Here is a 13,095-nt window from a genome sequence, read left to right on the forward strand (position 1 = left end):
TCCTTTCTCTCCAGAATCAGGCTATTCTCTGACTATCCTATCACACTGCACAGACATTTGTTTATTTAACAAGAACAATTACTTGCATGCAGTATTAAAGCCTGCATTATGCCAAAAACAGTTTAAGCGATTGTTTAAAATAGTAGAATAAGTGACACTGCATATTTTTATGCTATTGACATACCGGGTGATCAAAAAGTCATTATAAATTTGAAAACTTAATAAACCACGGAATAATGTAGATAGAAAGGTAAAAATTGACACACATGCTTCGAATGACATGGGGTTTTATTAGAACCAAAAAACAAAATCACAGAATGTCTGACATATGGCGCTGGACAGCAAAACATCAGTGACTACGTATGACAATCGTGTATAAAAGAAGCTGTAATGAGAGAGAGAATCAGATGCACTAGCAGTCGCAGCATGTTGACGTTACCTGGAAAGGCGCTTTTAGTGAAGCTGTATTATCAGAATGGGGACTGTGCAAGTTCAACGTTACTATCCTATCGCCATAGGAAGGGGATTCGAATGGGTAAAGGTCTGTTGACAAATGTCAAATGCAGCTGTGGCGAGAATCATTTCGAAGTTCGAAGCCACATGTTGTTTTGACGATAGACCCCACAGTGGCCGACCGAGCACAAGGCGTAATGCTGCGGAGACAGTTCAGGAAGAAATGGAGACTGTAGCAGATTCGGCTATGTACAGGGAAGTCAGCGCTCGTGCAGTCGCATGTCGCACCGGCATTCCATACACTACTGTTTGGTTTGCACTTAGGCGTACCCTCTGATACTATCCGTACAAAATCCATCAGCATCATGAACTGTTACCTGGCAATTTAGTGAAGCAGAGGGCATTTGTGGTGTGGGCGTTTCAAAAGATGGCAGAACATGATGATTGGTTGAGTAACGTGTTGTGGACTGATGAAGCTCATTTCACGCTCCGACGGTCTGTCAACACCCACAACTGCAGAATTTGGGCTACCGAAAATCCTATAACTCTCGTGGTATGGGTTGGATTTACCACATCTACCGTTATCGGGCCTTTTTTCTTTGAGAAAATGTGTGATTCTGGTTTTGTAACTGCTACTGTGACAGGTGAGAGGTATGCCTATATGTTACAGAATCACATCATCCCCAGCCTGGCTGATAAACACCTGCTGAAACGTATGATTTTTATGCAGGATGGCGCTCCATCCCATATTGCTAGACCCATGACAAATCACTTGCACATGTCATTTGGTGATGATCGTGTGCTCAGCCACCACTTTTCGTCATGCTTGGCCTCCCAGGTCCCCAGACCTCAGTCCGTGCGATTATTGACTTTGGGGTTACCTGAAGTCGCAAGTGTATCGTGATTGACCGACATCTCTAGGGATGCTGAAAGACAACATCCAATGCCAATGCCTCACCATAAAAGAACACATTGACACCGGTGTGTCAGACCCACCATACTTGCTCCAGACACTGCGACAGGGCTGTACAAGCAATGATCACACACCAGGAACCGCGGTGTTGGCCGTCGAATGGCGCTAGCTGCACAGCATTTGTGCACCGCCGCCGTCAGTGTCAGCCAGTTTGCCGTGGCATACGGAGCTCCATCGCAGTCTTTAACACTGGTAGCATGCCGCGACAGCGTGGACGTGAACCATATGTGCAGTTGACGGACTTTGAGCGAGGGCGTGTAGTGGGCATGCGGGAGGCCGGGTGGACGTACCGCCGAATTGCTCAACACGTGGGGCGTGAGGTCTCCACAGTACATCGATGTTGTCGCCAGTGGTCAGCGGAAGGTGCATGTGCCGGTCGACCTGGGACCGGGCCGCAGCGACGCACGGATGCACGCCAAGACTGTAGGATCCTACGCAGTGCCGTAGGGGACTGCACCGCCACTTCCCAGCAAATTAGGGACACTGTTGCTCCTGGGGTATCGGCGAGGACCATTCGCAACCGTCTCCATGAAGCTGGGCTACGGTCCCGCACACCGTAAGGCCGTCTTCCTCTCACGCCCCAACATCGTGCAGCCCGCCTCCAGTGGTGTCGCGACAGCGTGAATGGAGGGACGAATGGAGACGTGTCGTCTTCAGAGATGAGAGTCGCTTCTGCCTTGGTGCCAGGTGGAAATGGCTTGGCAAGCCGTTCCACAGGACTACATGCAGCATCTCTACGATCGTCTCCATGGGAGAATAGCAGCCTGCATTGCTGCGAAAGGTGGATATACACTGTACTAGTGCCGACATTGTGCATGCTCTGTTGCCTGTGTCTATGTGCCTGTGGTTCTGTCAGTGTGATCATGTGATGTATCTGACCCCAGGAATGTGACAATAAAGTTTCCCCTTCCTGGGACACTGAATTCACGGTGTTCTTATTTCAATTTCCAGGAGTATATATATATATATATATATATATATATATATATATATAAAAAACGGTGTTCTTATTTCAATTTCCAGGAGTATATATATATATATATATATATATATATATATATATATATATATATATATATATATATATATATATATGGTTTGAAATGAATACAAATTTTAACTGCATTCCTTAAGAAAAGGTTTGAGTGAATGCTCAAGAGAGTGAGATACATGGGAGTTCAGATTTTCTCATAGTGAACAAGATAAATTTACATTTTATCACCACAATTTCAATTGAACTACAAGTAACAGCATCACACTTTATCTTTAGGGAAGTGCTTTTCTTAGGCAGTTTCCCCCACTCTTATACATTATAGCTCTAAGTATTCATTCATTTTATAGAAAGTTTGTTCAATGAGGAATAATTTTAGTTTCCTTTTGAAAACCTGTACATTATTTAATTCCTTTTTTTTATATTGATGGGGATCTTATTGAAGACCTTTATACCTGACTCAGTAACTTCCCTATGTACTTTAGTGAGGGTTGCAGACCCTTGTTGAAAATTTTTCACCTGTCTTGTGTCATGGTTGTGGATGTAACAATTTTTCTGAAACAATTCCCTGTTGTTGGCTACAAATAACATCAGTGAGTATATATACTGACCTGTGATGTTAAGTATCCTGAGAGATTTGAAGAGACCTCTGCAAGATGTCCCATTAGGGACCCTACATATTAGCCTCACTGCTCATTTTTGTATTCTGAAGACTTTTTCAACACCTGCAGCACTTACCCAGAAGATTATGCCATAGGAGAGAACAGAATGGAAATATGCAAAATATGACAACAACATTATTTCTCTGTCTACTAACTGATGGAGAGCTCTTAGTGCAAAGCACGATGAGCTTAGTTTCTTGACCAGCTGATCAATTTGTTCTTTCCATCTTAGGCGACTGTCTATCTGGATACCTAGGTATTTTGTATGTGTAGTTTCACTAATTTTGTGATTGTTATCATGTATTTCAGGAGCTTTATTTTTTATCTTTTGTCAGAAACTCTATCATATAGGTTTTTGAAAGATTTAAGGTTAGGCTATTCGCAGTGAACCATTTGTACTAGAGACTGTCATGGCTGTATCCTGCATTGTGGAGTTGCGTCATTTTACGAGGATACTTGTATCATTGGCAAACATTACTATTTCTGTTCTGTTGTTAATTGTGATTGGTAGATCATTAATGTAGATCAGGAAAATTAATGGCCCAAGAATTGAGCTCTGCAGGACTCTATACTTCATATTTCCCAAGTCTGATTTTAATGCTGTACCTGTCCCCCTTAAGACAACCCTTTGCTTCCTGTTCTGTGAGTATGATGCTGACCAAGTCAAAGATTTGCCTTTAATGCCATAATGTGGAAGCTTTTTTAAGAGTGTGTTGTGATCTGCACAATCAAATGCATTGGCAAGGTCACAAAATATCCCCATTGGATACCTTTTGGAATTTAGTTCACCTAAATTTCATCTGTTATGTTAAATATAGCTCTGTCTGTGGACGAGTCCTTACGAAAGCCGAACTGTGTAGGAGCCAGTAAGCCATTTTGTGTAGTGTGACTATAAATCCTATCATAAACTATTCTCTCAAATACCTTTGAGAATATTGACAGCAGGGAGATGGGTCGATAGTTGGAAATTTCATCCCTTGCTCCACTTTTGCAGATTGGCATCACTACTGCATGTTTTAATCTATCTGGGAACACACCAGTTTCCATAGATTGGTTACACAAATAGCACAATATATAACTGATTAAGTCTGCACATGATTTAAAAATCCTACTTGATATGACATTGTATCCACGGGAATCTGAGTTTTTGAGTAATTTTTTGGTTTTTTTCAATTTCTTTAGGGGTTCTACTTCTGAAATGAAGTGCTACTTTAGATGTTACTCGAATGTGGTTAAGTGGTTCAATAGCTTCTGTGTGAGACTGTTTGTTATTGTTCACTGTTTTTTCAGCTATAGAAAGAAAAAAATTCTTGAAATCTGAGGCTGCAACTTTGTGTTTATTATTATCAGATTTTATGTTCCTATTTGTTTCAGTTTTTATGATGTGCCATATGGTCTTTATTTTATTGTTTCAGTTGCTAATTTTTTGTGCATAGTGCAACTTTTTGGCATTCTTTATTACACTTGTTAGAATTTTAGAGTATTTCTTGTTATGTAACTTTACTGCTGGGTCTGTACTAGTCCTCTGTTGTACATAAAGATCTCTCTTTTTGTTACATGATATTTTTATGCCAGTAGTTAGCCACTCTTTCCTTTTACTACAGGTTTGTTTGATTTTAATCTGTATTTGGGGGGAAAGAAGCTTCAAAATGTTTAAGGAATAAGTTTGGGAATGAGTTGAACTTCTCATTCACTGTGTCAGTCTGGTATACTTCCTCCCATTGTTCATGGCATAAACTACTTCTGAACAAGCAAGTAGATTCAGCATTTATTGTTCTAACATGTTTAAATTTGTTACAATGGCCATGTGTTGTTTTTCTGCTGGCAAGTTTTAGGGTTGTCAATCAGGGTCTTGCAGTGCCCATATACTCTTGTTGGGAATGAGATCATGAGGAGCAGATTGAAGGTTAACACTAGTGATTCTAATAGTTTCTGGTTGTTATTTTTTGTGAGCAAGTTTATGTTAAAGTTGCCACATACTATGACATTACTATTGTTTCTATAAAGTTTAGTAAGAACTGTTTCTAGCTGAGAGAGAAATTATTGAATGTCTCCCATAGGTGACCTGCAAACTGTTACCATGATCAGGAAATCTGTTTTAAGCTCTAATTTGACTCCACAACATTCAAACTGTTGTTCAATACAATATTTAGATACACTACTGGCCATTAAAATTGCTACACCAAGAACAAATGCAGATGATAAACGGGTATTCGTTGGACAAATATATTATACTAGAATTGACATGTGATTACATTTTCATGCAGTTTGGGTGCATAGATACTGAAGAATCAGTACCCAGAACAACCAACTCTGGCTGTAATAATGGCCTTGATATGCCTGGGCATTCAGTCAAACAGAGCTTGAATGGCGTGTACAGGTACAGGTGCCCATGTAGCTTCAACACAATGCCACTGTTGATCAAGAGTAGTGACTGGCGTATTGTGACGAGCCAGTTGCTCGACCACCATTGACCAGACGTTTTCAGTTAGTGAGAGATCTGGAGAATGTGCTGGCCAGGGCAGCAGTCGAACATTTTCTGTATCCAGAAAGGCCCGTACAGCACCTGCAACATGCGGTCATTATCCTCCTGAAATGTAGGGTTTTGCAGGGATCAAATGAAGGGTAGAGCCATGGGTCGTAACACATCTGAAATGTAACATCCACTGTTCAAAGTGCCGTCAATGCGAACAAGAGTTGACCGAGACGTGTAACCAATGGCACCCCATACCATCGCGCCGGGTGATACGCCACTATGGCAATGACGAATACACGCTTCCAATGTGCGTTCACCGTGATGTCATCAAATACGGATGCGACCATCATGATGCTGTGAACAGAACCTGGATTCATCTGAAAAAATGACGTTTTGCCATTCGTGCACCCAGGTTCATTGTTGAGTACACCATCGCAGGTGCTCCTGTCTGTGATGCAGCATCAAGGGTAACCACAGCCATGGTCTCCGAGCTGATAGTCCATACTGCTACAAATGTCATTGAACTGTTCGTGCAGATGGTTGTTGTCTTGCAAATATCCCCACCTGTTGACTCAGGGATTGAGATGTGGCTACACAATCCGTTACAGCCATATGGATAAGATGCCTGTCATCTCGACTGCTAGTGATACGAAGCCATTGGGATGCAGCATGGCAATCCATATTACCCTCCTGAACCCACCGATTCCATATTCTGCTAACAGTCATTGGGTCTCGACCAACGCGCAGTGTCGCAATATGATTAACCACAATCGCGATAGGCTACAATCCAACCCTTATCAAAGTCAGAAACATGATAATACACATTTCTCCTCCTTACACGAGGCATCACAACAACATTTCACCAGGCAATTCTGATCAACTGCTGTTTGTGTATGAGAAATCGGTAGGAAACTTTCCTCATGTCAGCACGTTGTAGGTGTCGTCACCGGCACCAACCATGTGTGAATGCTCTGAAAAGCTACTCATTTACATATCACAGCATCTTCTTCCTGTCAGTTAAATTTAGCGTCTGTAGCACGTCATCTTCGTGGTGTAGCAATTTTAATGGCCAGTAGTGTACATCTATAACTTGTGACATAATAGTATTGTATGTGTAAATTGCCACTCTGCATTGTCTTAAGTTGCTCTGACAGTAGGAAGAATCAACTTTATATCTATTTAAATGTTTTTCAGTTAAGCAGAGCACATCAGGAATAATTCTGTCTGTGTCAGCTGTTTCTTGCAGTGAAAGCAGCAGCTCTTCTTTTTTATTCAAAAGACTTCTTATATTCTGATGAAATATTTTTTAAAGAATATAGCTTATCAATTGTATTCTTAACTGGGTCCTTAATGCTAGTTTTCACATAAGTTAAATTATCAAAAGGTACAACATTTACACTGTGCTCTCTTCTGTTCTTTAGCTTTATTGGAGTGTTGACTGTTACTGGAATGTGTTGCTGTGGAACAAAATCACTATTTTTCTTTTCTGTGGTTGGTGATGAAACAAATTTTGTCATTACTGTTGATTTTGTAGTAAAACTATTGCCTGTGCTTCTTTCAATTAGTTTTTTGTGCTAGGAACCTTTTCCAAGTCTGTTCAGATGAAGCTCATGTGAGGTATGCTCATCTACTAAAAGCATACACCCTCTTTCAGTATCACCTAAAGCATTAATATTTGCAGCAGTAATTTTCTGATTGACCCTCCACATCCTGTACATGAACAATATTTTCTTACACTATGTCAAAAATTATTTAATTGCTATCAGTCTCTTACATATCAGTATTTACATCAACAACTGCCTGTGCTAACACTAGATCAACATCAATAATAGGTGTGTCGAGAATGTCACTCATTACTTCCACACACTCTGCTTGAATATCCTTTCATGTGTTAAAATTTGTGGCAACAGTTCTTTGACTTATCCTGTATCATCAGCCTCTACTTTATTCACTTCATTTGATTACCAAATAACTCAAATTTCATATTAAAATTTTCTATTACATTTTCCTTTTTCTTTAATAAACTGTTTTGCACTGAATCCACTTCATTACTTACACTTTCCATACTATTGTTCCAATCTGATTACATACTGTCAACACTCTCTCTGATACTACTTATCTCACTGTAATATTAGTTTATTTTAGTACACATGTTCTTTTCCTGTGTTTTGATTCTGGTTTTCAACTGTCCCTTAAACTTAATTATTACCAGCTATAAATTTTCCCTTACTGACATACCTGGTGTTATACCCAACACACCGTCTTTTACTTTTAACCCTTGCAACACCAAAGGGGTGGAGGGGGAGGTATTTTGGCCCACTTTCTTGAAACTATTGTTACCTATTCAGTTACTTTATATTTTAGAATTCTGGAAATTTTTTATTGCCCTTAATGGATTCTTTTACCAGATTATATAAAGTTTTAAATTTTTCAGTTAAACTTAGCCCATAAATTTAAGTCTTTGTAGTAGATGTCACTTTCCCCAGTGAGTGTCATATTTAATATTTTCAGGTTCAGGAGATTACTTATACATCAATATCTCTTTAAAAAGTATGTTTGTGTAAAACTTAACAACAGTTAATGAATTTTACATTTTAATTTTTTTTTGCCTTGGGTATAAAGTACAGTCCTGTATGTAGCACACATTACTGATACTGCTGAGAGTGTGCTGAAAGATATTTTCCGATTTTGACCCTACTTACACATGAGTATCTCTCTGAAAAGTATGATTTAATATAAGTCATAAACTCGTTTATCCATAAGTTTTAGTTCCTCATGTTTATAATAAAGACAAGTTAACATGTGACCAGGAATATAAATATAAACAATTGAAATATTTGTTTGAATGAGGTTTTGTATAAATAACATTTTGACATATTCTCATACATATGTTATGTGTGCAACTGAATTAGATACACAATGAATATCTGAAAAAATTTTAATTATTCTTGAGAGTAGATACGTAAAAGTGTGTTTAGATACCAACTTGCTATGTCTCACCTTCAACTAAGATAAGCAGTACTCTTTGTAATGTTAGAGATGAGCTAGGTCTCTGGAAGCCATGTGTATATCACATTCTGTGTGAATGTGGCAAGTCTTACGTTGGGCAGATCATCAGAACAATTGAAGAAATATGGAAGGAACATCAGTGACATACCCAAATAAGGCAACCAAGTAAATCAACTGTACTGTCTTGAATATAATCATAAAACAAAATATGATCAGACCAGTATTGTTTTGAAAACACCAAGTTTCTATGACAGTATAATTAAGGAGTATATCAAAATTAAGATAGCAAATAACCCAATAACCATGCATTAATTAACGGTTGGGGTCCTGGTCCCAGTCTGTTAACATCTTGCTGGCAATCACATCCACTGCAGCTGTAAAATGCTGAGAGAATTCATGTTTCACCAAATAGTGTGAGTTCTGAGAAACAAAACAGCATCAAAGGGCACACTGCACATCAAGGATTGAACTTTGCTATAAATAGCATCCTGATGTCAACTATAGTTCAGAGTTTGGTTGGAGTCCACATACCTGAAGAGGAAGGCTGAGTTGATCATAGGGGTATTGTCCATATAATGGAAGCAAATCAGCAACCTTTAAGTACGTAAATGTCTGTATACAGTTTCTGATTGTGTAAAAGTCATGCATATATAAATGCAACTACTATGACTACCACTATTACTACTACTATTACTATTACTACTAAATGACCTAAACAGATGTTAAGCAGAATTGGTGAAAGGCCACAACTTTGCCTACCATCCCATCAACTTTAATTTCTTCTGTCATCTCATCTCCTATCCTTACTTTGACTTGTTGTATCATAAACAGTTTGCTTATCAGTCTCCTTTCTTTCCAGTTAACTTCAAACTGCTTCACAATACCTAAATACAATCAAACTCTATTAAAGGTTTCTTCCAAGTCAACAAAAACGTCTATCTTCCTCAGTTATTTGTAACAGTCCAATTGCATCTTTTGTACCTTTATCCCTTCTGAAGCTGAACTGTTTTTTCATCTAATTTGCTCTCAATGATATATTGCAATCATCTATTCTTTATTCTTAGTAGAATTTTTCCTGAACTAGGTATCAAATATATTGTCCTATATTCCACACTTTTGTTAATTTCTGACCTCATATGTAACTGTTTGTAAATGTTGTGGTTGTTCACCATATTATTGTTCTCTGTGTTTCAGATTTACAACTAATTCCACAAGGGATTTAACTACCTTTAAGATTCATTATGAAACAGGAAGAACTACCACCAGGATGGGGAAAACGTTTCAGCGAGAGATATGGACAGTATTATTACTTTAATAAATTTAACTATGAGAGCCAGTGGAATCTTCCCAGCAGACCTGCTGCCCCAGAACCAAGCAGTGGCCCAGAAGAAGTTGAATGCAGTCATTTGCTTGTGAAGCATAAGCACTCAAGGAGGCCATCTTCTTGGAGAAAGAAAAAAATTACACGCTCCAAAAAGCAGGCACTATGTCTCATCAGGTTATTTAGTGAGTGTATTGCAGCAGGAGTAGCATCATTTGCAGAACTGGCACAGAAGTATTCAGACTGCAGTTCAGCAAAGAGGGGTGGTTACTTGGGCACATTTGGTCGAGGTGTTATGCAGCAACCATTTGAAGAGGCTGCATTTGCTCTTAGAGTGAGCGAGCTTAGTGGACCAGTCTACACCGAATCAGGGATTCATATTATTTTACGTACGGCATAGGAAGAGCAGCTGTACACTGTGCACACAAACATAATTTTATTCAGAATATATTACAATTGTAATCCTGCTGGACTATGATGTAAGCTATGAATGAAATGTAATAGTTTATAAGAGTGACCTCAGTTTTACTTGTGTAATTTGTTACTTCAAGAATATCGTAACAATATTTTGTAATTTGAGGGACACTATAATGATTTTGAAAGGTAAATGTCGTTTTGATGTGGTTCCAAGGTGTAATGTTTCAGTAAAAGCATTTCAGTGTTACTTCAAGGGTATGATTCCGAAAATATTGAAGCTTACATTGGGTTTGGGCTTAAAAGCATTTTTGTAACAACATCTTGCAGAATTTGCATCACTATTGCTGTTAAATTCAAAACAGTACACTCTACTTACCTGAAGTGTTTATTATATTCAAATGAAAAATACAGAATTGTGAGCAAGATGAAAAGAGATTGCATTTATAAATAATAAAATATGATGGTATATTTTAAAGATTTATTGGCAGTTTTCATTTATTTAGCACATATATAGTACCATAAACACAGTATTTAATGAAAATACATATTACAGTTACGTACAACTTGAAACTTCATTGTGTAGCCCACTGTTTTCAAAGAGAATATTGCTGTGGGTCTGAAGCTGATTATTTTCCCTGGAAATTATTCTTCTACAGCTACAGTACATATTAATTTATTTGTCTGACCTTTGGTCAGTGATGATGCTGGTAGTATGAAACTATTTGTATGATAATTACATATGGTAGACCACATTTACTGAGCTCTGATGCACTTGAAAACACAACAGATTGTTAACAACTGGAGAACCAAATAAATCAATGATCTTCTTGCAAGATATTCTGCAAATTACCTATAGTAAAAAGTATTAAGTTTAGTCAAAAATGAAAGAAAAGCTTCTATGTTCCACTGTCGTTTTAATCTCAATCATATTAATCTTATACTAGTTTTACATTTGGCCGTATACCTTAAAAACTGGTTCTCAAAAGTTACTCAGTCGTTCTTCCAGACAAGAGTTTTATTGTCCTTATAAATAGTCATCAATAGGAGATCTGCAACAGCAACCTGTAAATTTGCAATAATTCAAACTGCAGTGAGTAAATTGTATGTTTTCTAAAATTTATAGCCAGTGCAAATACACACCAAGTAATGTTTTTAGCACATTCTTATGTGTGACAAGGCAGAGCCTTCTGCCCATCATAGATGTTTGTCTTCATGGTTTTTTACAGTCTTATCCACTTTCTTTTCAATCACTCATTATATCTGAGTGAAACACCTCACATATCTCATGATTAATATAATGTGTAATCATATTTATTACTGTCAAAAATCACTTAATGATAGTATGTCACATTTCAGGTTGATTTTCAAGACTTTTAAATTTTCTTTTCATGACTATAAATATACAACTGATGTGGCAAAAAATATGCATAAATTCACATGCATGCACACTATATCTGACACATCTGCCTTAAAAATATATTCTAAAATGAATCTGGATGAAATAATAGTACTCTGCTGCCTGGGTTGACACCTCTGCTGTTTTCAGTAAGGCAGAGCGTTGAGCGTGGAGGAGCAGACAAGTTGGAACGCTGGGCACTAATGACACAACATTAGTGGAACAAGAATTTATTCATTAAAGCTTACAGTCGTACTTTTTCCTCTACATTGTAGATCAGGTGATGTGTGGCACACATAGTCCTGGTATCATGCAGGTGCCAGTCCTTGAGGGCAATTGGCATAGCCCATATGACAGGCAAGGCTGACTAGGATGAAGACTGCCAGTTACCAGAGGATGCTCATTAACATGTAAGAGATTGAGATAATTTTCTGTCACTTATATGAATTACAGGTGATAGAATGGAACCCTTGTTATTTAAGTATACCCACATCAGGCTGATAGCTGTCACCATCTGGCCCAATGTGAAAGGTTACTTCATACCTTGGTACACAGGTCACATGTCATTTCCAATACTGAGACTTTACCAGCTGAGCAGAGCCACCTTGAAGCTACATTTCATCAGAAAGGTTGTAGTAAAAGACAGATGAATGAGAGTTGCACTATCGACCAACTGTGCATTGGGTGACTGATGATAATACTGAATCGACACCTAAGTCTACTGACTTTTTGCCTTACACAGGAAGCACTCCCAACAAAATCAGTCAGATTTTACAGAAATATGATGTGGAATGTGTTTTCTGACCTCCATCTAAAATTCGGGTACTTTTGGAATCTGTTAAGGATGATCTTGGTTTGCGTAAGGCGGGTGTCTATCACATTCCTTGTAGATGTGGCACGGCATAGATTGATCAGACTATCAGGACTGTGCAGGACCGATGTACTAAGCATAAACAGCACACGATTACAGCAGCCAGGTAGATCAGCTACTGCCTAACATTGTTTGAATACTGGTCACTCTATGTTATATGGCAATACCGAGATATTGGCAGGCATGTCCAGCTTTTAGGACTGTGTTATTAAGGAAGCTGTTCAGTTTAAATTAGGGAGCAACCTTATAACAGGAATGGAGATTTTTGTTTAAACTCTGACTGCACTCCTGCTCTCTCTCTCTCTCTCTCTCTCTCTCTCTCTCTCTCTCTCTCACTCTCTCTCTCTCTCTCTCACTTTCGCTCTTGTCAAAAAAACAGAGGGGCAGAGTCAATGTTATCTCACCTGCTAGTTCGTAGTTTTTCACTATCAATACCTCTGACTTTGGTCATCTTTGGTAGCACTAGTGTTCAGTGTGTGTGTGTGTTATCTTTCCTGAATTACTACAAGAACCAAGGTTTTAAATT

General features: G+C 38.4%; 1 protein-coding gene across 1 annotated transcript; it reads left to right on the forward strand.

Moving 5' to 3' along the window:
• The first annotated feature begins 5,271 nt into the window (after nucleotides 1–5,271).
• LOC126299203 (peptidyl-prolyl cis-trans isomerase NIMA-interacting 1-like) lies at nucleotides 5,272–10,376 on the forward strand. The gene is made up of 2 exons (XM_049990989.1): nucleotides 5,272–5,288; nucleotides 9,799–10,376. The coding sequence occupies exons 1-2, from the start codon at nucleotides 5,272–5,274 to the stop codon at nucleotides 10,283–10,285; spliced, it is 504 nt and encodes a 167-aa protein (XP_049846946.1). The 3' UTR covers nucleotides 10,286–10,376.
• The last annotated feature ends 2,719 nt before the right edge of the window (nucleotides 10,377–13,095 follow it).

Source organism: Schistocerca gregaria, chromosome X (genome assembly GCF_023897955.1).
Source record: "Schistocerca gregaria isolate iqSchGreg1 chromosome X, iqSchGreg1.2, whole genome shotgun sequence".
In the NCBI taxonomy this organism is placed as follows: Eukaryota; Metazoa; Arthropoda; class Insecta; order Orthoptera; family Acrididae; genus Schistocerca; species Schistocerca gregaria.